The 27,761-nt window shown below is 41.9% G+C and overlaps 1 protein-coding gene across 1 annotated transcript in view; it reads right to left on the minus strand.

Annotated features, from left to right (window-relative positions):
- The window catches only part of LOC101838290 (ankyrin repeat domain-containing protein 30A-like), a 120,181-nt gene that overhangs the window by 53,360 nt on the left and 39,060 nt on the right, over positions 1-27,761 (minus strand). Inside the window, exons 8-10 of the mRNA XM_040746629.1 lie at positions 24,124-24,190; positions 4,794-4,916; positions 4,595-4,698 (exon numbers count right to left, since the gene is read on the minus strand). Of these exons, the coding sequence (XP_040602563.1) occupies positions 4,595-4,698; positions 4,794-4,916; positions 24,124-24,190 (294 nt within the window). The remainder of the gene's footprint in view (positions 1-4,594; positions 4,699-4,793; positions 4,917-24,123; positions 24,191-27,761) is intronic.

Here is a 27,761-nt window from a genome sequence, read left to right on the forward strand (position 1 = left end):
TGCCTGCTGCACAACTGTAGTTTTCTCAGGTGTGGGGAAATGAACCAAACAGGGGTGCAGGCCTTATGTGCTATTAGAAGGTGCAGAACACCCACAAGCTAAAGGTGACACCCACAGGCTGCTGGAGACCAGTTAATTTTAGCAGCACAGAGCCCTGAGCACATGAGTGAGACCAGACAGACACTGCCTCCCATCAGCCACCTGGGCCTCTTTGTAGACACAAGGGAAGTGAATCAGCAGTTTTCCTAACACCTCCCCTTGCTAGTGGGGAGAGAAGGTAAGGCAGAGGGTGATGGTTTACAGACCCTTGAGAATAGAAGACTTGTCAAAGAGAGAGGGTCCTGCCCTCTGCCCTATCTTTACCCCTAACTTACTGTTATACAGGGAACCCCAAACTATGGAGTCAACCAACAAAGAAAGTCACCGAATACATACAATTCCACTTTACCACGAGAGAACGGGTGTCTACAAGATGACTTACTAAAGCAAGCTTCATGAAGTTTAAACATACTTCAAACTGCAAACCCCAGTGCTTGAACGGGTCCGAGATCCTAAGAAGACGACCACACAGTCCAAAGTATTTTGGAAAGGCAAATTCCATACTGTTTTTATTACTATATCTCTATAATACAGTTTGAGGTTGGGGATGGCAAATGGTTTTCTTCCTGCAGAAGTTGGCTTTGCTGGGGCCTGCTGGGTTTTAGTCCTGAGGCATTTCATGTCTCACTGAGTGCTCAGAGCTCGGGTTCCTACATTTTGCAGTAGATAAGGAAAGAGCAACTTTGAGAGCAGGATGAAACCTTGAGCACGACGAGGGGAGGGAGGGATGTTTTTCAAGATGGCATCTTTATACAAATTTCTTTACAGAAACTCCCCCTTTCTCATTTAATGCTTTGATAGGGGAGGCAGTACATTTAATTTACATTTTCCATACCAGTAAGAGTTTTAAAAGTGTAGGCAATATGGGAAAGATTAGGAAAGATGTAATGCTGTGTGCATGGTAGCATACAGCAAGCTTGTTCTTGCAGAAGAGATAGTAACTGAAGTTAATAAAAACAAATATTAGGGGCTAAAACAAGCTGTTAATGTATTTATCAAAAACACAGGGGTATAATATAAAAATACTAACAACAGTCCAAAATTCTAGATTATACTAATGTGAGTCCAGGAAAGAAGCCAGTGCAGCTGGCATTGAACCTTCTCCAAGGTTGATTAATCATGGACTAGATATACCGTGATTACAGAGACTGAAGTGGGGATCCAGAGACTGCTATAACGTATCTTGGGCTACTTTATCCCAGTTAATAGCCATTCCTTGCCACCTCTGTGTCTGACCTAATATCTTTGTGACTCTGAAGTGACATCATTGGGATGTAACTTAGCAAGACACTGCTTTCCACCAACCCAAAAAGCAAGAATGTCATCAGACTGCTCCCCAGATAGCAGTGCTCTCCCTGCCTGGTTGTAACCCACCCGCCTGCTGATCTGTTAGGGTATTCAAAACATGACTCAATTTATGACTTTCTTCATTTTGCTACAACAAAATTTTCACGAAACTGCTATGTTATGGAATATTTAACTATGCAAAGATGTATTACATTTGTTTATACTGTGGAATATTACTTTAATTTGTAAAGGTGTGTTGCATGTGTTTTTGCTGCGTTTGTTTAACTATGTAAAGATGTGTTGGATTTGTTTCATCTTGCCTCCTAAGGCTCCTGATGGGTCTAATAAAGAGCTGAACAGTCAGTAGCTAGACGGGAGAGGGATAGGCAGGGCTGGCAGGCAGAGAGAATAAGTAGGAGGAGAAATCTAAGAACGAGAGGAAGAAAGAAGAGAACAAGAAGAAAGAGGGGGACATGCCCAGGACAAGAAGCCAGGCAGCTGCCAGCCAGCCAAACACAAGAAGCAGGGAAAGTAAGATATATAGAAGGAAGAAAGGCAGAAGGCCCTTAAGTGTAAGGTAGATAAGGAAAACAGGTTAATTTAAGTTAAAAGACTGAGCCAGAAACGAGCCTAAACTAGGCCCAGCATTCACAACCAATAGGAAGTCTCTGTGTCATGATTTGGGAGTTGGTTGGTGGTCCAAAAGAAAAACCCTGGCACACACAGGGACCAGTGTCTACTTGGTAGCCCAAAGAAAAAGCCTGCTTCACTGCTGCTATACTGGAATACTGAATTTGGGGTGACCCCTCCAAACATTACAGGCAGTTACTATTATTCTTGGTCGCCCACCAGAACCTGAAGTTAAGATCCTACTGCTGAAGACAATGCATACTTCTGTCACAGGACTTGGAGAAATCAAACTGGTATAGAACTAGATGCTTCCTCCATGAGAGCCAGTTTTCTGAGTGCCAAAGGGTAGTAGGCAAGTGGAAGACAAGAGGGACTGACAGTCCTACCCAGTTCTGAACACTGAGAATTGCAATAACAGCTTTCCAGGTAAGGCATGCCTATTGGTGAGACAGCGGCATTAATGTTATGGGGGTAACCAACTACTTTTTAAAAAATCAGACTTAAGGCCTGTTCCACAGGAGGGGACTCATGCCTGGTGCTAGAAACCTGTCCAAAGACCTGTGGCTAGAGAGGACATAAGCCCTACAGCAGAACCTACCACTGTGCTTTTGTTGAATTAGTAACATATCTAGCTGCCTTCTAAATACTTAGTTTTGTACCCATACATTAGTACAGCTCTGAGCCCCTAGCAGCTCCAGGAGGGTCATGAGAGAAGGGGCAGAAAGACTGCAAGAGTCAGGGGTGGGAGGACTTATGTGAAGCAGTGTCTTCTAGACATGACAGGATGCTGCACTTATGAGTTATTAACTTCTGTGATGGTCCATATGACCTGCATAAGATAGATCTAGTTACTATTACAGAAGATTGGGGGCATGGTTCACAAGGCCCCGCTTTTGGTTGAAAAGCTACAGGTAGTTAACTACTGAAAAAGATATAGATATCATAGATAGCTACCTATGTACTGACATATGTATCCTACTGATCACATATGTGTATATATACATATATAATCATATATGAACATGATGTTGCAAGGGGAATATGGGTAGAAAGACCTGAAAGTGGATTTGATCAAAATAAAATGCATTCATGTACAAAGGGAAAATAAATTAATGAAATGAATATTTATAAAACACAATAATTATTTTTGCTATATATGTCCTGCATTTTCAGAGTCATATAAACAAGCAAGCACTTCAGAAGACAATCCCAAGGCGAGGCTGGCAGAAGCACAGGGTCCTGAGTGAGGCTATGCCTCTTCCCTATGCGACACCAGGACATCTTCCTTAGGAGCAGGCAGTCCTAACCCTTCCACACCCCAGATGGACGTGGAAGGACGTGTGCCAACAGGTAAAGCTGAGGCGACACCGCTGCAGCACAGACGACTCAGTTCTAGTCTGCTGCCTCCTTAGGAGCTCTGGCCTGACTAATTGTTGTCACTATGTCACAATCTGGCATCTCTGCAAAGAGGCAGTCTGAACTGGGACAACGCCACAAGAAAGCAGGCTGAGCAAACCGCGAGGAGCAAGCCAGTGAGCAGCACTCCTCCATGGCCTCTGTTCATTTCTGTCTTCAGGTCCCTGACTTACCTGAGTTCCTGCCCAGACCTCCCTCAGCTATCTGTTATCTGGAAGTGTAATTGAAATAAACCCTTTCTTCCCCAGGTTGATTTTGGTCATGGTGTTTTATCACAGCAACAGAACCCTAAGGCAGGCCCTAAGACACTGTAAAACGAGATGGAAGTGGACAGCAGCACAGAGGCCTTCCTGTACTGTTGCAATTATTCGGGCACCTTTTGACTCAAACTTTGATGTTTGCCACAATTTAAATAAAGAATTCCATATTTATCTCCAGTTCTAATTGCAAAATGCTATAAAATATAGTCAGGTAGAAGTTAAACATGTACATATTAAATAATAATCTTGGATATATCATATTCCTGTTCACATTAGAGGAAACATAGTTGATGACAACTAACATTTCCAAGATGACACAGGGCAGGTTCAAAGGCTGGTGTCAAAGCCAGTGTCACATGTCTCTAAAACCTGACTCTTCTCCTCACCACCTACATAACTTTTCTTTGCTAAGGAAAATTTGCTCACAGAAAGCTATTTTATCCACACTTTCCAAGCCAAATGAGAGCCTTCAAAATTCACTACAGAAGAGGTGCAGTCACAATCAATGGTCTTTCAGAGATAGAGTAACACGCACAGTCTACAAAGGCCTGATTCTCAGCAGGGTCATACAGCGAAAAAAAGTGTTTTCAGCACCAATTTGTATTTAATGACTCAATTTTATATAAATAGGAAAAAAGGACATTAGAAGCTGGGAGGCAAAATAAAACACAAAACTTAGGCGATGTGAAATCAGACATAAAACAGCAAATGCTTCACAAAGCAGGAAATTAAATGAATAATCACTGTTTCTATCGATTTAGCTTTGTTTTGATAACTCTCACTATATTCTCACCACTGTGTTAAATTCCTCCCATAAACCTGATGTGTCCGATGCACACGGCTCTCACCCCTTCTGATCGCCACTAAGCCGGTTTTACTCAGAAACGAGCGCCTGCCTGTACCTGGCTGGCTGTTCCTGTGTCTGTGAGTTTTCCTCCTTTCCCGACAAGCCTGATGCTGGGTGTTGGTTTTCCTGTAGAGCAACAGACCGTGATTCCATATCTTCCTGTAATAAAAAATAGTAATTAGTTTGAATATCTTAAAAACACAGTGTTACAAACTTTTCAGCTAAGCTTAAAATCTTGTTAGAGCCAGCTTTACCCTCCATTCTGTTGGGTTGTAGACTGCTGGTTGCCTGGAGAACCTAACAGGTTCCGGCCAATCTGCAGGATACCCAATCCAGAGGCTGGATTCAGTGAGCATGGGTGACTGGACCTCAGGACTCTGCACAGAAAAGAAGTGTGGTGCTGAGTGGGTGAGAACCAACCCCTAACACCCACTGGGCATCCCCACCACAGCTTGGAGGAGCTACAACTGGATCCCAGGAAGCACGGACAACATTGGCTGCCATATCCTGATACCACAAATGGTGAATACAGGTGACCCAGCCTTCTACACCACTTGGAACCATGGTCTCACGAAGTGTTGTGCAGACAGACAGATGCCCCAGACACCAAAGATAAACTGCTGATTTTCAGGTCTGCATTATCAGACCTTGGGCGCCAGCAGAAAGGACACTTTGGTCACAGAACTCCGTCTCAGCTGGGAGGGTGCACTGACAAGTGACCAGGCCATGTCTCTGCCTGCCATCTGGAAACAAAGGAAGGGGAAGAGGAAGGCTGCCTCCCTAGTGTAAACAAACACTGGCTGTAGCCATAACACCATCTTTCACTTTAATTGCTTATTTTCATTTTAATCTTTTCTACTTTTTTAGGATTTATGCATTCAGACTTTGTTTCATTTTGTTTTAACGATTATGGTGATTTGAATAGAAATGGCCTCCATTCAAGTGTTTGAATGCTTAGCCCAGAGGAAGTGGCACTATTAGGGGGTGTGGTCTTGTTGGAGGAAGTGTGTCACTGTGGGGGCGGGCTTTGAGGTCTCATATGCTCAAGTTACACCCAATGTACACACAGTCTCCTTCTGCTGCCTGCAGATCAAGATGGAGAACTCAGTTACCTCACCAGCACCGTGTCTGCCTGCATGCCACCATGTCCCACCATGATGACAATGGACTAAACCTCTGAAACTGTAGCCAGCCCCAATGAACTGTTTTCCTTATTAAGGGTTGCTGTGGTCATGGTGTCTCTTCAGAAACAAAACCCTAACAAAGACCCCAATTTATTTATGAATGTGAGTGTTTTGCTCCTGTGTATGTCTGTGTATCTGGTGTATGTCTGGTACCCTTGGAGGTCACAAGAGAGGGCATTGTCTCCCCTGGGATTGGAGTTATGGATAGTTGTGAGGCACCATGTGGGTGCTGCATCTTCTGCAAAATAAACGAAATGCTCTCTAACAGGCCCAAGCATGGCAGAAAAAGTGCGGGCAGGTTTTGTCCTTTCCCCTTCCCTGTCCCTTACATTCCTAAAGATAGCCCCCAAGGCTAACTTGTTTGGCCACTGACTGAACCTGAGACTAAACCACCAAGGTCTAGCAATCAAAATTCATTATTTGGCTATACTGACTAACCTGTCCAATCAGAATTTACCAACTCATCCTAGCACAGACTCTTTTTTGCCTTGAAAGCCACTCCTGCAGAGATGCCTGCCGCTGTCTTTGCCTGATCCAGAGGCAGCCCCACCCCATGCTTGTCCCTCCAGGGTAATCAATCTCCTTTGCTGAGAACTTGGTGTGTGGGCATGCTCTGTGCCGACTCCAAGGCGCTCTACATTGGTTCTGTGACTTGGAGCGTGGTTTGGATGGGTCTACAGGCGCCCCAACCAGTTCCGGACCATCAGATAACTGTTCCATTCATCTCACAGTGGCACTAGTAAGAGGTGTGGCCTTGCTGGAGGAACTGGGTCAAAAAGAGGGGGTTAAGCCAGGCCTACCGTGTCTCATTCTCTTCCTGCTGCCTGCGGATCCTGATGTAGAACTCCCAGCTACCTCTGCAGCACCATGTCTGCCGGCATGACGCCATGTTCCCCATGGTGAAAATAATGGATTAAATCTCTGAACTGTAACCCAGTCCCAATTTTAAATGTTTTCTTTTATAAGAGTTTCTGTGGTCACGGTGTCTCAGTAAGAACACCCTAAGTAAGACACTAACCATCCTAAATGTTCCCCAGGGCATCAGTGATGACCACTGAGTATCCAGCATCGCCACTCTGTCTTGTGGGGGTGGGGAGAATGCACCCCACCATGGCCTTCAGCAGCCACGTAGACTCCCCTTGGATGGCTGGCAGGCACATTTCATTCAGTTTGGTTTGGTTGGCAGTTTTCCTTTTGCTGTTGCTGTCTTCTCTGCTGGAATCTCAAGTCTGTTCCTAACCATCTGAGAATCCTTTCGACAGGTTCTAGATTTCTCCTTGGACCAGTCCCTCTCTTGGTGACAGAGCTTGGGTGATGACCCCTCCCTCCCAGAGATCTCTCTATCAGTCATGTGAGAACTGTGGGAACTCCCTTGGTTCTGGACCTTGGCTCCCAGTCATCAACTCGCAAAGGGTATCAGCTCTCTCCATTCTGAGAGATACACCTTTGGGATGTCTCCCAAAGACTCCAATTCACACCCAACATTACTGACGCATCTTAGCACTCAAAAATGGTCCTTATCCTCCCTTAGATAAACAAACAAAATGACAAGTTTACAATTTTGTGGGCACATTGACCAATGGAAGGAGATATCTCTCCCTCCTTGACCCTCCCCTGAAAATTTCCTATGATTCCACCTGCTTCCCCCATCCCCAAACTTTCCCTTGCCTTCTCTGTTCTTCATCTCGTGTACTATTGGGCATCAAAACCTCCTCTGCTGTGACTGACTGATAGCTGGGTGCTCTGGTCCCACCCCTCAGCTGGGCGCCACCCCTCCCCTCTCCTGCCGCACAGTGCCAAAGACCCCTGCCAGAGCCTGCCCCCATCCACAGCTGCCTGCCCCCCAGCAACCCCACTCTCGGGCCTTCTCAGGTCTTTCTCCCGGGAACCAGTCCCACCTGCAGGCTGGGCGTCGCTCCCCTCTGGCTTGCATCGGTCCAGCCTGTTTCTGTTTTCAGCTCCCCCAACACTCTCTCTCCCTCCCAGGAGATGCTTCTCGGTCTTTTTCTCTGGTGACGCTCCTCCTGCAGCTTACACAAACACAGGATTCCCAGTCTCTTGTATTTTGCTCTCTTCTGTACTTCCAAAAGTCTCTTATCTCACTTTCAACTCTTTTTAAACCACTAACTTACAAACTGTTAAGTTTAGGGCCAAAACCCAGACATATTAGATAGATGGTTCTAAGAGCTGCTAAGTATGGCATTTAAAATGTTTAAACTTCCCATTATAGAGACATGCTAGCTCCTGACAGAACCCTTTTAATCTTCAAAGAAGATAGGACAACAATACAGAGAAACCCTGTCTCGTAAAACCAAAAAAAAAAAAAAAAAAAAAAAAAGATAGGACAAAACAACTCCACCTGAATTATGGTAACAATAACCATTGAGCAAAACTTCCCTGTGCCTCCCCTGCTGCCAGGGCCTGAACAAACACTCTGGGGTTGATTGGATGTAGGCAGGAGGTACATAAGCTTGCCCCTGATTGGCTCTGATGGGAAATACTTAAGCCCCTGCAAACCATGACTTGGGGCCATTTTCTGGGAGCCAGAGATGGACCGGGCCAGAGTCCATTCATACGGCCAGTGTTTAATTAAAACTTGCTTCAAATTTGACTTTAAATTGAGATAGTGGTTTTACTCCCAACAGGTGGGATTAACATTTTCTGGAGGCCCCAGTGAGATTCAGACCACCCACCCAAATTTGAAAGCTGGACCTTCACTCTGCAACTCCGGGGCTGGGGGCTGCTTCAGGAGACACAAGCCTTGAGACGCTCCAAGGCTCTAAGGCTGCTTTCAGTTTCCTGGACTATTGGAGTGAGCTGCCATGCTGAGAAGTGCTGCAAGGACCTATAGAGGCCCCTGGTGAGTCATAGACTGGTTCTGTTTTCCTAAGGTTGTTATGCCCTCTATGGTTTTCCCAGTGACTATGACTGACAAACCAGCAACAAAAACACACCCGAATGGCTATGTTGCATATTGATGGGAGCCAATACAGATGAAAGACCTTAAAGATTTTAAGGAAGCTGTTGTCTCTTATGGAATGCATTCCCTTTATGTCCACCAAATGTTAGACTCATGGGCAAGGACAAATAGAGTGACCTCTAAGGATTGGGGACAATATCAGTCGTACTTGACACTTCATCTCAAATACAATGGAGGGCTTTATGGAGGGAAGAAGAAAAAGCTCTTGAGCTTAAGGCTTAAATAAAGGTTATGCGGCTACCCAAGATGAGGTTCTTGGTGAGGGTCCTTATGCTGGCCCAGAGGCTCAAGCTGCATATGATGAACGCATCTTGTCTCTATGCCATACAATAGCCTTGAACGCTAGGGATAAGGTTCATGAACCAGAAGAGAATAGAACCAAAGTAGTACAGGGACCAAGAGAACGATATAGTGAATTCTTCCAAAGATTGTCCAGAGCAGTAGAGTTACAGGGAACAGATTGAGAGTCTAGGCAAATACTCATAGAATTTCTAGCTTATAAGAATGGGAATCCACAATGCAAAAAGGTGCTTTGGCCATTAAAGATCAGAACAGCACCACTGGATGAATGGGATTTGTATACAGCCAGTATTCAGTATAAACATCTTGACACAGAAGCTAGGATAGGAGAAGCAATCTCCAAAGGATTAAAAAGACACCAAGATGCCAGATGCCTTAACAATGGTGACAAAGAAGCTTGGGTAGAAGAAGCAGACTCCAAAGGTTTCTTAAAAGACATCTAAATATCAGATGTTTTAACTGTGGTAGAATATGTAACCGCCATAGGGGTAAGAAGCCCGGAAACTTTTCTCTGGTAAGAGAAATACTTAGATCAGCAGTTATAGGGTAAATACTTAAGTCAGAGCTAGCCAGTAAGAAACAAGCAAGGCCAACAGCTTCATAATTAATACAGCGTCTTGTGTGTTATTTGGGGACTACAATGCGGCAGAGCCCAGGCAACTGGTGGGGGGGGGGAAACCAAAGCAACTGGCAAGGAAAAGGCTTCTCTCTACAGGACATCTAAGAAGAAATTGTAGGGAAAGCATTCCTGGAAATAATGCTCCTCCTAGGAAAGACTCAAACAGAAGACCTCAGCATTCTAGGTTATGTAGATGTGGCAAAGGCCAACAATGGATCAATGAATGTAGATTGACCACAGACAAACCAGGAAACCCTTTACAATCAGAAAACTCCTGTCAAAAGTGGTCCAGTCATTCCCAGGCACTATGGAGGACAATCTCTCCCCGGACGATTAGAAGACCCAACCGCCTATTGTAAAGAATAATACTGCTCTGCATGGTAGATTAGCTACTGAGGATGAATCAAACGTAACTGGGGGGGAAACAAAAAAACATATTTTTGGCATATTCTATGAAGGATCAGAGGCCTAAACTAAAAGTTAAAATGAATAACAAAGAAATTATATGCATTTTGGATACTACAGATGATGTAACCATCATAACTCAAAAATCTTGACCTCCAAGATGGCTCCTACAAGAGGTAAACATTCAATTCTTAGGGATTCGAGCCGTATATCAAGTAAAACAAGGCACGAGATGGGTTGAATATATAGAGCCAGAAGGACAAAGAGGAAGACTGAGGCCATATGTCACAGACATCACAATAAATCTCTGGGGTCATGATCTATTGCAGCAAATGGAATACCCAGATAAACAGTCCTCCATTATCAGATATGAACCATGAACAAGCTCTTGGTGGTAGAAAGAATATTGTAAGGCACTACAGAAAAGAGATACCAACCATCCAGGCTGTACATAAACACAATAGAGTGCCAAACCTACACAGGAACCAAAAGCCCTACCCTTAAGATGGCTAACAGATGAACCTGTCTGGGTAGGGCAACGGCCTATGACCTCTGAGAAGCTAGAGGCTTTAGAAAAGCCGGTTCAGGAACAGCTAAATGCTGCACATATACAAGAATATATTAGCCCTTGGAATTCTCCTGTATTTGTTATCAAAAAGAAATCTGTCCAAATGGATCAAAGAACTAAACATAAATCCAGCCACATTGAACATTTTAGAAGAGAAAGTGGGAGGTACCCTTGAAAGAATTGGTACAGGAGACTGCTTCCTGAACATAACATCAGTAGCACAAACACTAAGATCAACAATTAATAAATGGGACTTCATGAAACTGAGAAGCTTCTGTAAGGCAAAGGACACAGTCCACAAGACAAAAAGGCACCTCACAGAATGGGAAAAGATATTCACTAACCCCACATCTGACAGAGGGTTGATCTTCAAATTTACAAAGAACTCAAGAAGCAAGTCTACAAAACACCAAAGGATCCAATTAAAAAGTGGGTGACTGAACTAAATAGAGAATTCTCAATAGAAGAGACTAAAATGGCTGAGAGACACTTGAGAAATGCTCAACATCATTAGCCATTAGGAAAATGCAAATCAAATTCATAAAGAAAACAATTTGGATTCTTCCACCTATTGTAAGAAAAAAAATCTCTGGAGTCCCTACATTCTACACTGATGCAAACAAATCAGGAAAGTAGGTTATAAATTATGAAAAATAAGTAAAGTAGTTCAAACCCTTACAACTCTGTACAAAAGGCAGAGTTGTATGTCATTCTCATGGTACTTAAGGATTTTACAGAACCTTTCAGTATAGTTACTGATTCCCAATATGTAGAGAGAGTTGTTTTACACATTGAGACCACTGAATTCATTCCTGATGATAGGGACTTAACTTCATTGTTTATACAATAAACAATCAGGAATAGGACTCATCCTATATATATAGCATACATCAGATATCATACAGGTCTGCCAGGTCCTCTATCACAAGGCAATGATGAGATTGATCGTTTATTAATAGGAAGTGTGCTAGAAGCCTCAGAATTTCATAAAAAACACCACGTAAAGAGCAAAGGCGTAAAAAAGGTTTTTTTCCATCACTTGACGACAAGTCAAAGAAATAGTTAAAAACTGTCCTTCCTGCTCATTCTATAACTAAGCTCCCTTACCAGCAGGCAGAAATCCCAAAGGCATACACAGAAATGAAATTTGGCAAATGGATGTTTCATTTCCCTGAATTTGGAAAGTTAAGATATATGCACAATAGGCATATTTTCAGGGCTTCAATGGGTCACTGCTCTTATCTCTGAAAAGGCTGATTCTGTTATCACCCACCTACTAGAGGTAATGGTCATTATGAGTATACCTGCACAAATAAAAAAATGACAATGCTCCAGCATATGTCTCCAGCAAATTGGAACAGTTTTTCAAATATTGTAACATAAAACACATAACTGGTATACCATACAATCCTACAGGACAGGACAAGCAGTGGTTGAGAGATCTAACTGTACCTTAAAAGAAATGCTCTATACTTTAATCCCAGCACTCGGGAGGCAGAGGTAGGTGGATCTCTGTGAGTTCGAGGCAGCCTGGTCTACAGAGCCAGTGCCAGGACAGCCTCCGAAATAATACAGAGAAACCCTATCTCGAAAAACCAAAAAAGAAAAAGAAATGCTGTATAAACAGGCAGGGGGAACAAAGACCCCAAACACAGATTACATAATGTTTTACTAACATTAAACTTTCTCAATGCTAACGAGAAAGGACAGACAGCTGCAGAAAGACACTGGACAATAGGAAAAACTTCTGAACTAAATCATCCAGTGTACTTCAAAGATGTATTGACTTCAGTATGGAAACCAGGATATGTGTTACGTTGGGGAAGGGGTTTGCCTTTGTTTCCACAGGAGAAGAAAAGCTTTGGATACCATCAAAATTGATCAAGATTTGGTTTGAACAGGAGAAACCTCAGGATGGGGGAAAATGACAGGTCATCCATAAACTTATAGCCCACAAATTGCATGGAAACCTCACAAAGGAAAAGGACTGTTTTGTTCCTGTCTTAACAGGCTAACCCATCTCCAGAAAGCAAAAGACACTGAATGTGTAGATACCTAAAGGAGAGAGGGTAGCTATCCATAAAGAACCATCAAACAAAGGAGAATCGGTCTTATGGTAAAATCTAAAACTATTTCTATACAGAAATCTATTTCTCTTTACTTCCTAGTACTCTTTTGGCCCCAATTCACTTAAGCCAACTCTGGCTTTTGAGTTGGATTTGTCTTTTCCTCTCTAAATCCTAGCATGTTGTTAAAATAAAATTCAGAGTTTCTGTCCTATATTAAGAAGTCAACTGATGTAAGACAGAAGAAAACAAAATCTAGGGACTGTCATTTTTCTATACTCGGTTCTTTTTCTGAAAGTCTAATTTCCCTCATAATTATTATTTTCCTTATTGTTGCCTTTCCTGGTATGCATACCTATAAAATCAACTTTCTTCTTTAACATTAACATTTAAGTACTCCACAGCGAACAAAGAATTTCCTGACAGCAATCTTTGAACTCTCCGGAAAGATAATGGGGCCCCACTTCATCGATTCCACCTGATCCAACTTGGTGCATTTGAACTGAAGGTTATCACCCTAAAACTGGGTTGGGACTACATCACTCTAGACTACTCCAGGCTAGCTAGCTGATATGGTGCGCCCTTCTCTAATATTAGACTGTGGCCAGAACTTCAGTCAAGCATCTCCCGCCCAACAGAGAGTGGATACAATGTTGTAGCTAATCCGCTTGAGAATATCACTACTCTTCTTCCTGCAGGATCCCAGGAGGTTATCATCACTCCATTTCAGCAGGAAGTTGTATTCTAAGAATTCTATGTTCCCTTTCCCTATTATTGACACTAAGGGATAATTTATACCTGTTTAGGATTAGTTTTCAGTTGTTTAGGGTTGGGATTGGAATGTGGTGTTCAGACTTGGGCATCTCTTTCATAGATATGTTTAGGATGGGATATAGTTAGATTATTATATCTTCTTGTGAATTACCTCAGTGATTATTAGCTATAGACAACTTACATAGTTATAGATTCTCATATGATATAACTTATGTATGATCAAGTTGTATTCCTTTCTTGGATAATCTGAATATTGCAATTTGTCATACTGTGTAAGATCTCCTATCTTTTTACGATGTTTGGTGCATAAATATCCTTATCATCTTCTATGTACATATGCTTTTACATATGCTTAAGACATTTTGTGTATTGACACAATTTAGTGTTGTTTCAAGTCTAAATCTTTTCTTTAGACTAAAAGGGGAATTGTAGGGAGAGATCTAGGCACCTGTGGTGCTGACCACACCCATTTTGGGCGTGGCCACAGGTGCTTACAGGCGGGTGGAATAAAGGGCTGAGGAGAGGGGCATTCACTGTCTTTTGGGGTTCTGGTCGGGTCCTGAAAGGCTGTAGAGATTAACCTGGGTTTCGGTTTCTCATTTAAGTAATTTATCACAATAAATAACCAACAATATCCTTATTCCATATACTGTTACATTTTCCTTAACACACAGGCAATCTTAAAGGAGCCACATGGCAAGATCCCATTTTGAGATATAAGCAACATGTAGATCGCCACTATTGTTAGGCTGCCACATGGCTGGCAGCCATCTTTGCTAGAATTGCAGAGGGTAGATGTCATGTGACTTCACCACCATCTTCATTAAAGGTGACTTGGTGGAATAGGCCTACCAAAAGGCAGCAACAGGTCTCCAAGATATTTTGCATTAGGATGGATTTGCGTGTAATTCCTGTCCTGTCCTGAAAACAAGGTTTATGAAAGACAGGATTTTAAAACAATCCTTGTTTAATAAGGCATTAAAGCTGCACTCCACACTTTCATATGCAAGAAGGTGCCTTGCTCTGGCAGCCAAACTTTGTAATATAAGAGTCACCTAGGTTATAATGGTTTTGAAGACATGAAGGGGTCATGAAGAACAGCAGAGTCTGCAAATACATGGCAGGGCTAGATTTCCTAGAGAGAGCCCCACTGCGATGGTGGACCCTAGCAGGTTTGGAAATGCTGGTGCCATGTGATAGTTATCAGAAGCCCCAGCCACGGTGAAATGGAGCAGGCTGAGATCAGGAAGGCAGGCTGTGTATATGCTGCTGAGGGTGGGGCCCAAGAGGTGACCCAAGCCCCATGGGAAAACACAGAGGATTGTGAATGAATCTCAGATGATGAGCTTTGGATTGTTTGTAGTGTTGGAACTTGGTTTTGCCTTATGCAGGTTGTAGTTAGGCTCTGTTTTCTACCTCTTCACGCTTTTAATCCCAGCACTTGGAAGACAGAGGCAGGAGGATCTCTGTGAGTTTGAGACCAGCCTGGTCTACAGAGCTAGTTCTGGGACAGACTCCAAAACAATACAGATAAAGCCTGTCTTGAAAAAACAAAAACCAAACCAAAACAAAAAAACCCAAAAAACAAAAAAGGTACTTCATTGATATTATATGAGCACATGGTTGAGATTAGATTCAGGGTTCTTGTTTTGAAAAGAAAAAATGGGGATACAGATATGAAATGATAAAAGGGTAATTATTGAATATACTCTAAAAAGAAAAAATGCATAATATAGATAAAAGATCAAAAGGTAGATTATTAAATCTACTTTTAAAAAACAACTACTAGTTTTAAATATTTTACATTGGATTGGACTTTTGTATATTGATACAAATTTGAGATTAATTTTGTTAAAACATACTGTTCATACATTTCTAATCTTGTTCAAGGTATTGTACCTATATAGCTCATTCAACAAAATAATGCAAATTTCTAGTCCTTGAGAGTTAGTATAAAGAAATATAGGTTAGTAATTAGTCACCTACTACAACCGAATTTGTAGTCATATTAGGTATGTTTACAAGATCAAACATATATTTTAGATAGATAGATCATCTTCATACACTTCAGAGATGTACAAAATTAGAAATTTAAATGTTTTAATATGAGGTTCTTTCTTTTTTTTTTGGTTTTATGAGACAGGGGTTCTCTGTATTGTTTTGGAGGCTGTCGGTCCAGCCTGGCCTCAAACTCACAGAGATCCTCCTGCCTCTGCCTCCCAAGTGCTGGGACTAAAGGCGTGTGCCACCACCACCCAGCGAGGTTCTTTTTTAATGACAATGAGGCATGTCTGTTTCTGGAAGCACCAATCTACTTCAGAGAAGATGATGGGAATTGAAGAAACTCCGGTAATCCACTGCACAAGCAAGTGCCCTTGCCTCGACTACTGACAGTATACTGTCCTAATTGGACAAGCAGGACACAAATGAGAGTGACTGCCAAACCTTTCCAAGACAAGGTGTTACAGTCCTTCAAAAATCCTGCTTCACAGAAACGTCTGTCAGATATGCTAGGCCTGTAGGCTAGCATATCCATATGCCCCAACATTGCAGAGGAACCCTGAGTGACTGACCAGGTAGGCAGCTCTTTCTGTCATTTCTTACATTTTTTGGAAGTCATTTGCTTGCATTCCTTCTTACTCAATTAATATTATTTCCTTCTTAGATCTCTGAGGGAGGTGAAGGCTAGATAGTTATAGTTTTCCTTGTTTACCAGATGCAGAAAAAAACTCACTAAAGAAGTGTAAAACATATAAGGTTGACAGATATCAAAAGATAGTAATACAAGTTATGATAGAAAGTAAATTAGGTACAAGTCTTTGGACTCACCAAAATCAGATACTTAATGGCGTATTTTGTCTGAATTTGTCAAATGCAAATGGATTAGATATTGTTGACATACTTATTGCCTATATATATATTGTATATAGTTATTGTACCTATTGTATATAGTTTTTCTTATATAAGTTACAGCCTTCTTTTTATTTAGACAAAAAAGGAGAAGTATGGTGATTCTTATTTATGATCTAATAAAGTTTGCTTGAAGATCAAATTTCAATGCTAGCCACAGTCACAGTGGCCAGGCAGTGGTGGTATACACCTTTAAACCTAGCAGCCACACTAGTTAGCCATAGAGGCCAGGCAATGGTGGTACATACCTTTAATCCCAGCACTCAGAACAGAGGCAGACAGATATCTGTGAGTTCAAGACCACCCTGAGCTATATGAGAGTAAATCAGTCTAAAAGAGAAACAGAGCTCATATCTTTATCCCAGTGTTTGGGATGACATGCCTTTAGTCTCTGCACTAGGTAGATGGAGACAGGATTGATATGCCTGACTGGAGAGAGGAACACAAGGTGGGAGGAGACGGGAGCTTAGTGAAGTCTGAGGAGCAGTGAAGATGCAATCTGAGGACGACATGGCCCCTTCTGTCTGAACATTGGTAGAGATAAGAACTCTCTAGTGGCTGGCCATTCTGTTTCTCTGACCTTCTGTCTCTGGGCTTTTATTATTTGTGCTACAGACGGGTGGGGAAAGAGTACCTAGAGATGGTTATGGGTAGGACACTGATAAAACAGTGCAAAAAAATACCTATGAAAAGAAAGCAGCCAGTGAGCTGGGTGGGGAGGAAGAGGTTTGGTTAGTGGGAAAAGAGGGTCAAAAGGCCAAAGTCATAGTTGCAAAAGAGAATGTCCCCCATAGTCTCTGGCATCGGAACTCATGGTCTCCAGGAGGTGGCTCTTTGGGCAGGTTTGGGTGGTGCAGCCTTGCAGGAAGAAATCTGTCACTGAGCTTGGCTCCCTCTCTGATTTGTGCTTGTGGTTCAAGAAGGGAGCTAGGTGCCATGTCTACGCATGTTGTGCCTCAGGCCACCATAAGGCACCTCTCTCTGGCACCTTAAGCCAATATAAACTCTCCCCCTTAAAGTTGTTTCTGGCCATGGTGTTTTATCACAGCAACAGAAAACTAGTATAAAAGTTCTTATGACAATCCTATAAGAAAATGCATTAGCTTGTATACTAATATAAAAAACACTTTAAAAATTCTCAGTATAAGAGATCCTGTGTTGGCAACTGGATGGCACTTGAAGAAACCATCCTGAATGAGGTAACCCAGTCACAAAAAGACAAACATAATATGTACTCACTCATATATGGATTTTAGACATGGATCAGGTGCCAGTCTACAGTCCCATTGCCAGTGAGTCTGGGAAACGGGAAGTTCCCAAGAGGATATGCATGGTACCTGAGAGAAGGGGAATGAAGCAAGATCTCATGAGCAGATTGGGAGCATGGGGGGAGGGGAGAGAGAACCGGGAAAAAGAGAGGAGGACAAGAGGGGGGAGAGGAAAATATGGGGGTGCTGTAAGGTTGAGTCAGGGGAAGAATGGAGGAGACCAGGATGAGAGATACTATAATAGATTGAGTCATCATAGGTTTGAGGAGAGATCTGGCACTAGTGAGATTTCCAGAGATCTACAAGGATGACACCCACTGGCAAACTAAGCAATAGTGGAGAGACTACATTAATAGCCCCTCCTTGATAATGGGATTGATGACTACCTTATATGCCATCCTAGAACCTTCATCCAGTAACTGATGGAAGCAGAGGCAGACACCCACAGCTAAACACTGACCTGAACTCCTGGAAACCAGTGAAAGAGAGGTGATGAGCAAAGGGGTCAAGACTGGGCTGGTGAAACCCACAGAGACAAATGACCTGACAAGGGGGATCTCATGGACCCCAGACTGATGGCTGAGAGGCCAGCAGGGGACTGATCCAGACCCCCTGAATGTGGTGTCAGTGAGGAGGCCTCAGCAATCTCTGGGGCCTTGGGTAGTAGATCAGTGTTTAACATGGCGTACGAATGAACTTTGGAAGCCCATTCCAAATGGAGGGATGCTCTCTCAGCCTGGACACATGGGGGAGGGCCTAGACCCCCCATGGAGGGCCTCACCATGAGGGAATGGGTGGGGGGTGGGGGCCTGGTAGAGGGAAGGGAGGAGGGGTGGGAGAGGGAGCTGGGATTGACATGTGAAGCAAGCATGTTTCTAATTTAAATAAAAATATACTGAGAAAAAGAGATCCTGTGTCTCTGGACAGAGGTAACAACTGAGAGCTCCTCCTTCTCCCACTGCCCTTCTACCATGCTGCCCCTGACAGTCCCCTCCCTCTCCATATCTCCCTCCACTGCTACTGGTTCTGAGAATCTGTGTTTCTGCAAGTGTTTGTCATATGATTTTGGTGTTCTGCTTGTTTTTCCATATAATGAAAGGCTTCATGGGGGCAACGGCTCTCTCTTGACCACAGAGTATCTTAATGTGCCATCCAAACCACATTTCTGTCTCTTAAAGTGACATGTCCTACAAAGAACATTTCAAGCTCATCTGTTTTAGATATGGCACAAAACTATACAATATAAGTCTATGAATAAAGAGCCTCAGTAACCCAGTCCCTATGTGACAAGGCATTTCTTCACAAGCATTTACATTTGAGGGAGTAGAGTCTCAGAGACACCGTGTACAGAGCTTTCCAATTACACAGTCATTCCTCTTGTTTGTGGTAGGCTCTACTTCGTTTCTTCTATGTGTGGCATCTGCACCTGTGGCCCCAAGGTCAAGAACTCACTCTCCATAACTCACTGAGGGATTTGTTAACTGCCTGCTGTGTTTGCATGAATGACTTCCTGTGGGAAAGTTTGCCTCTGTAACATCTGCCTTGGATACATGGGATTCATATAGGGTGTTGCTTCTCAGTGTATAAAATGACTACATGAATTCTTCTTTTCCCAAAAGTGACAAAAGACAATACCACTGGGACAAAAGTGAATGAAGAAACCCACATAAAGCTAGTGAACAAAACATTGCAACTAAATAAGCAAAGATTTGTCATAAAGATGGACTAAAAGACACTAAAGACATTATTTAATAAGAAAATGGAGATCAGTGGCATATCATTTTTTCAAAAGCAAGAGGGAAAACAAAAAAAGAACCATTCCCTAAAGAAGATAAACCAGAAGCTACATTAAAGTCCAGAAGCTTACCACACTTCACAGACTATATGGGACCCGGGGCTCTCTCTGTAATGAATGCAGTTCTAATAGATAGCAATGACCACTGAAAAGGTGGTGATTTTACAAATGTTCCGGAGTTGACATAACCATTGTTCCTCTCCTAATGCCACAGATCCCATCCTGCAGTCTTGGGCTCTCAACAGCGAGGAGTTTGGACTACAGGAATCTGTCTACTCTCCCCGTCAATTGAGACAGGCAAGAAAGGCCAAGGGGAGGGTTGGAGTTCAGGGTTTCGCCAGCTTCAACAGTTCAGTATAGTTCACTGAATGCTATTGTTCTTATGGTGGGAAAATGGACATACAGTTAGGAATGGGCCAGGAAAAATGTCTTCAGTTGCTGTTGTGTGACATTTGAAGCACCCAGACTTAGAAGATACAAGTGAATACTTCCATTTGGAAGAGGAAATGAAATTACTTGAAAAGCACATGTATTTTAGACACTGATTTTCACCAGGCAGTGGTGGCACATACCTTTAATCCCAGCACTTGGGAGGCAGAGGCAGGAGGATCTCTGAGTTCAAGGCCAATCTGGTCTACAGAGCAAGTTCCAGGACAGCCAGGACTACACAGGAAACCCTGTCCCAAAAAACCAACCAGTCAACCAACCAACCAAACAAAACAGTGACTTGCAAAATATACTGAACTGAAAAATATTAAATAACATAAACCTACATAAAACCAAGTTTAAAAAATGAAAATAAAATGGTAGGAAAAGATAGCAATGTCAAGTATGCAATTATATATGCAATATGTACATTTATAATAACATATGCAAGTAATTTCCCTCATATGAATGTGCATTGGTACATTAATTAAAAGGTCTCAATATAAAACAAACATTGAAAATATCACAAAACCACAAATTTTAAAAGAAAATGTTACAAGAAGGATCCTTTTGGAAATAATTCTTGAATGCTTACATTCTGAGCCAAGGCTAGTGCTACACTCCTGGAGTCCAAGCCATTTGGACGTGAGCAGGTAGGTAACTTCAGTCAAACGGCTTTTTTTGTTTTTGAAGATTTAAAAATTTTTAGATTTATACTAGTGAGCGTTTTTACCTACATGTACACATACACACTGCAGGTGTGTCTGGCCCCCAGAACTGGAGTTACTGATACTGTGTGCTTCTATGTGGTTCTGGGAACTGAATCGCAAGTGCTCCAAGCATCACTCCAGCCCGGAGCCAGATGGTCTAAGGAAAATATAGGCAACATATTGAGAACATACCTGAAGATCATTTAAAAATATAAAGTTATATGACAGGACAATTAAAATTTTAAGGTACCATTATGATATCACAAAGAAAAAACAAGACCCTATTTTAAAACCATCCTCGTTTTCCTATGCCTAATCAAACATCCTGATGGAGTGTATTTTCTACTTGGGCCAGACAAGTGTAGTTTAAAACTGAACAAATGATCTAATAAATAGCATATATTTGCCACTGTTAAATTGCAGATATTAGTCTTGCATACCTAGCAAACCTTTAGCAATTCAGATCTAATAGTCATACTAGCAGTGAACAATGTGTATGTGGGGGAGGGGATCTGGTGAACTGACTTTTGGCAAATGTAGTATTGGGTTGACAGACACAAAATAAAGCATGTCACAAATATAACTGACCTATGGATTTATGTATTGCTAATAATAATTGTTTTCCTTTCCTTCTTTCCTTCCTTCCTTCCTTCCTTCCTTCCTTCCTTCCTTCCTTCCTTCCTTCTTTCTTTCTTTCTTTCTTTCTTTCTTTCTTTCTTTCTTCTGTTTTTGGTTTTTCAAGACAGGGTTTCTCTACGTAGATTTGGCTGTCCTCGAACTCACTCTGTAGACCAGGCTGGCCTGGAATTCATAGAGATCTGCCTGCTTCTGCCTCCTGAGTGCTGGGACTAAAGGCGTGTGCCACCCCTGCCTAGCAACGACTGCTTTTTTAAAACTAAGAGCGCTTTTGTAAACACTGCAATGACAAAAGGTTCATTTATTACTATAAGATGAGAAATAGAGCTACGGACCAAAACCATCTTCTCCAGAATGAAAACTGGACCATTTCCAATAGAGAGAAAGACAGCTTGGGAAAAAAGTATTGTTACAGCTTTTTTTTTTTTTTTTTTTTTGTTTTTACGAGACAGGGTTTCTCTGTATTGTTTCGGAGGCTGTTGGTCCAGCCCGGCGTCGAACTCACAGAGATCTGCCTGCCTCTGCCTCCCGAGTGCTGGGATTAAAGGCGTGCACCACTACCGACCGGCTTTTTTTGGTTTTTTGAGACAGGGTTTCTCTGTATTGTTTTGGAGACTGTCCTGGAACTCGCTTTGTAGACCAGGCTGGCCTCGAACTCACAGAGATCCGCCTGCCTCTGCCTCCCGAGTGCTGGGATTAAAGCCGTGCGCCACCAACACCTGGCTTGTTACAGCTTTCTTAAAAAAAAAAAAAGATTAATTTGCTGTGTGGTGGTGGCACACATCTTCAGTCCCAGCACTTGGGAGGCAGAGGCAGGTAGATCTCTGTGAGTTCCAGCCTGGTCTACAGAGCGAGTTCCAGAACAACCAAGGCTACACAGAGAAACCCTGAGTTTCAGGGCAGCTAGGGCTGCACCGAGAAACCCTACCTTAAAAAAAGAAAGAAAGGAAAAGAATAAAAAGGAAAGAAAACATTTACTTACTCATTATGTCTACTGTCTTGCCTGTATGTGAGTTTAAATAACAGAAGAGGGCACCAGATCTCATTACAGATGGTTGTGGGAGCAGCCAGTTCTCTTAACCTCTGAGCCATCTCTCTAGCCCACTTGCTTCAACTTTTAATCAAGAGAAATAACTGGTACTTAGGCTGCTAGACAGCAATGTGTAATATGAAAATACATTTAATGAAAAAGACACGAGCTGAAATGTCTAAGAACCACTCATCTAAACCCAATCTAAAGCCATAGTTGGAAAACGCCAAGGACATAGCAAATATTTGCTGTTAGTGGCCTTCCTCTAAGCTGTTACCTTTCATTTATGACAGATCTCCTTAAAGAAAATCACACCTTACGCATTAATAAGGAAAACGAACTTAGGGTACATTTAAGATATTCAATACCATTAATTGCTAGTATCTTTCTGTTTTTTCTTCACATTGAAATCTATTAAAATGCTGTTCATGCATGGAATTTTATTCTGGGAACTAAAAGTGGCCCACTATCAGGCAGATTTCCTTCCCTCTGCTAGCTCTTAAAGGGCAGAAGACTCAAGATGACTGTTTAAATAAGTAAAAGTCTTCTAAAATTTAAAACATTAGAAAGCAAAACTGAGAATGTGAGCTGTTATTAAAAACTTAAGCACAAAAAAGTTCAATACTTATATTTTTACTCCATGGTTGAATCTCTACTTGTACAGCTTGTAACTGTTTGGGGAAAATGTTGTGTTCAATTTTATAGACTTTTTAAAATAGGTCGAAAATAGATTCTTCTCTCATACAACACATCCCTACCACAGTTTCCCCTCCCCCACTCTCCCAGCTCTCCCATCTCCCTCTACCCACACCCACTCCTCCTCCTTTTCCCTGTGGAAAAGAACATGACTCCAAGAGACAACAGCCAAGCATGGCAAAACAAAATACAAAAATACAAGGCAAAAGCCCTCACGCTGAGGCTGACAAGGAAAAGCAGTAAGAGGAAAAGAATTCCAAGAGCAGGCAAAAAAGTCAGAGACACACCAGCTCCCAGAGTTAGGAGTCCCACAAAAACCCCAAGCTTGCAGTAGTAACACATACACAGGGTCTGATGCAGTTCCTTGCAGGCCCTGTGCATGTGTACACTTAATTAAATCAATAAGAAAAATAAAGGGAAATCTCTAGTATAAGTTTTGATGAGCTGTAATTGTATATTTTTCTTGTTATTCAATACAGAAACAAGGGTTGAAACCAAGAACACAGTCTGTCAGAAAACAATATGAAACGAATCCAAAGTTTTGGAGGAGAAAGAAGCTATACCCAAGGACAGTTCTGACATTACAATGATCTATCAGCTGTCCCATGTTTTCAGTTTCCTTAACTCTGAAACATAGAACGAAAGTCACACCAGTAAGCTCTTCACTTTTTAAGTCTTTTGACATTATTTTATTTTATGCGTATGGGTGCTTGCCTGCATGAATATCTGTGCACCCGTGCATGCATGGTGCCTGTGGAGGTCAGAAGAAGTCATCGGATTCCGTGGCACTGGAGCTACAGATGAATGTGAGCCACCATTCATTGGGTCCTCTGCAAGAGCAACAAGTGCTCTTAACCACCGAGCATCTCTCCAGCCCCCAGTACAATATATTAAACCACAGTGATGTATATTTATCCCAAAGTTCCTGGCTCAAATTTCACATTTGCTCTAATGTGAAAACTATGCCTTATAAAACTCTTTCCATTATATGTTTTCCATGCCTGAATCCAATCCCACTGCTTGAGAGCATTTATTACCTCTAGCATTTCTCAAAGTAAAACCAATAAACAAGCCAAACCCCAAACTCAACTGGTCACAATTATAAAGGTTTTTCTCTGGTCAGCTTTTGAAAAGCAATGAGTTTAAGAACAAGTAATAATAATAATAAAATCCCAAAATTCAGAAGAGAAAACTAATCTCACAAAGGGGCATTTTACCTTGGAGTTGAAGCTATGTTCATCTTCTTCTGTTGTGGGCTTGGGATTTCTAAGTTTGTGGGCGAGGCTTAAGAATAAAAATGAACAAGAAGAGGGTGTTTCAGTTACTAGTTACCTGAATACTAAATACCATCTCTTTATGAGATGCTAAAGTCGATCTCTGTTAAAAACAAGTGAACAAGTGATTGTTGTGTCTTTTTGCTTCAGCTCTCTACTTACTATTTATGGAGGCTCGGTCACATACCCACGACAAAGAATGGTGGACCATATATTGGCAGAGTCCCCATAATTTGTCTTCACAAATTTCCTCTCCTGAAGGCTGATATGAAAACCCAGCTATTGGCTCACACATATTTTTGCTGCCTGAATTGTAAAAAATACAACACAAGATTCAAATATATCGTGCTCTTTCTTTGCTGTCTCCTGTTTAATGACTGTAATTCAGAATTAGACGTCGTGATTCTTCATAGTTGAAACCACAGACTGGGAGATGCCACTGCTTTGCCTCCCCTTAAGACAGCACAGTGTCTCCTGGAACGGATGGAATCTTTGAAATGTCACAAAGTGGATGGAGGATAGTTAAAGATCATGTGTCTACACCATTACTGACCATAGTCCTTTCAGAAAGACTAAAATATCAACAATTACAAAACCAATGTTTTTTTAGATGACCTTCATTTCAGCGCTTCACAAACCAGCAAACAATAACAATCACCCTTGGGCACACATCCGCACTGGAGGGTATGTGGGGAAACAAGCTGGCGGTGGGTTCTGATTCCCCAGGAGCAGCTGTGCACTCACACACCCACACCCTCCTTCTTCAGGGCTCAGGCATATTCTCCATGGCAATGCATCATGATAAAACCACCCTCACATTCTGAAAGGCGGGAGCTTTGGCTGGACCTCACACCAGATTAATAATACACCTAGAGGTCACATAGAGGACAGCGCTAAGACTGCTGTCTGATTGTGTACTCAGCCTTTGTTTAGCCTGCTTTTAAACAGAACCATGGGCTGGAGAGATGGCTCAGCAGTTATGAGCACTGGCTGCTCTTCCAGAGGACCTGGGTTCCATTCCAAGCACCCATATGGTAGTTTACAACTGTAACTCCAGTTCCCAGAGATCTGATATCCTCCTCCAGCCTCCACAGGAAGTAGGCACATTCAGACACACATGAAGGCAAATCATCCATGCACATAAAATAACAATAAATAAATCTTTAAAAAAAGAACCATGTGACAATCACACTCACTTGACTTGGATTTCCCACATTATCAACTTTTACATCCTACGCTATTAGCTGTAATCTTAAATTATATACTACTCCATGCTCCCGACCCATTTAATACAAGTGTATCATTCGCTGAAAGCAGCAAATACAAAGGTTAAGAGCAATCTCTGCAAGTGAATGTTTACCATAAATGTTAATATCAACATTTGGTATTGGTTGGTAAACAATAATGTTTGTATTACTGATTGTTGTCTGGGCCAACTGGAGCGGATGATTTCATCCCTTGTAAGCCCTGTAGAAGATTTCTGTGAAGTGTCCTATTCTTCCCCATGTGATGCTGTGTTGTTCAATAAAGAGAGAAAAAATACCTTTGTCAAGGGATAGACACTCACAGGGTGGGAACGTGGGCGTAGAGAACTCAAATACGGACTTGTTCCAGGTTAAATGTCTCCAAAGGGAAGTATTTTTCTTTCTTTCCTCAATGGGATGCCAGTGCATTATTGGTGACTCAGAGTCAACCACCATTGCATTTAATCCGAAAGTTCTCTGACCTTAAATCTCAGTCCTATGAAAGCACAGTTACCAAGGTAAGAATTGCCTCAAACGATTAAGATTACAGGACATTTTCTGAGTCTGCCAAATCCTCTGGAGCACCAGCACCCTGGCCACAGGTTGACCTGATCCCACTTCTCTCGGCCATTGACTCAATTTGCGTTTTCCTGGATGACTGTGTATAAATTAACATTGAAGGAGGTGAGAGCAAAATGCTACCTACTACAAACTCACTGAGTACCTGAAGTCATTTCAGCATCATTTAACAGAAATCTTGAGTTTTGTCAGTTTCTACAGTCTAACAAAAAAGAGCTTCCCCCAAGAATTCTTTTGAATTCTCTATTCTAATATGCTCTTCTAGATTCCCCACCATTCTGTATCAAGAATTTCCACATATTTATCACATGGGCTACAATTCCCAAAGTATTCATCTCTTTCCTGAAACATGAGAACCACCTATAACTTGTTCCTCACACACCCGGTTTGTTCTGTTAATGCTGTTGGGATAGCCCAGAGTGACCTCATTGTCACTTCCATGTTTATTCTCTTCACTGGGATTCTCCATATTCACCCACCAGCTTACTAAGATACTCATCACTATGGGGGGGGTGCATACTGGCCATAGACTTAAGGGTCATGAGCCTGACTGCTGCCACCTAGTATATCCAAAGAAGCTATTGCAGAATCCTTTAGTTACAGAGTTTCCAACAGAGCAGCCATCTGGGCAAGATTCTGAACACAGGTTCAAGAAACCGTTGTGGGTGGTTTGATTAGTCCCCAAAACAACCTAGTTATGAAACTGTACAAGCAAAGGAATACTTAGCAGCCAGGTATACAAAAATAATGAAAGAGAAGCCAAAAGGAGTAATCATCGATAAAAGTAGTATATTCATTGGAAAAGAAAATAGATTAAAAATAAAAAAACTATCAAAGTCACTTAAAAAAAAGAAAGATAATAGACTAGAAAAAAGTGGCCTAGAACTAGACTGATACGGCAGCTCACGGCAGTAAGTAGAAAAGCCAGTGGAATATCTTCCAAAGAGATTTTGAATATTACTTATACAACATGTATTATTTACTTCATTATTTTATTTTGCCATTTTTTGAGCTATATATTTTTCCCTACTTCCCTGTCTGTCTCCCTGCTCCCCTGCCCCCACACACTCCCAATTTACTAAGGAGATCTTGTCTTTGTTCCCATTCTTAGGCAGATCTGTGTATGTCTCTGTTAGGGTCCTCTTTGTTACCTAGCTTCTCTGTGGTTGTTCCATATGGTGGTTATTCTTTGCTTTATGTCTAATAAACACTTATGCATGACTACATACCATATTTGTTTTTCTGGGTCTGGATTACCTCACTCAGGATGGCTTTTTCTAGTTCCATCCATTTGCCTGCCAATTTCAAGATGTCATTGTTTTTTACTGCTGAATAGTACTCCATTGTGTAAATGAATCACATTTTCCTTATCCATACTTCGGTTGAGGGACATCTAGGTTGATTTCAGGTTCTGGCTATCATAAATAACGCCATTATGAACATAGTTGAGCAAATGTCCTTGTGGTGTGAGTGTGCATTCTTTGGGTATATGCCCAAAAGTGGTATTGCTAGGTCTTGGGGTAGATAAATTCCCAATTTTCTGTGAAACTGCCATATTGAATTCTAAAGCTTCTGTACAACTTTGCACTCCCACAGCAATGGAGGAGTGTTCCCCTTACTCCACATCCTCTCCAGCATAAGGTGTCATCAGAGTTTTTGATCTTGGCCAATCTGACAGTTGTAAGATGTTGTTTGTCTCTGAGTTGTTTTGATTTACATTTCTCTGATGGCTAAGGATGTTGAGCAATTCCTTAAGTG

Source organism: Mesocricetus auratus, unplaced genomic scaffold (genome assembly GCF_017639785.1).
Source record: "Mesocricetus auratus isolate SY011 unplaced genomic scaffold, BCM_Maur_2.0 Super-Scaffold_100006, whole genome shotgun sequence".
Taxonomy (NCBI): Eukaryota; Metazoa; Chordata; class Mammalia; order Rodentia; family Cricetidae; genus Mesocricetus; species Mesocricetus auratus.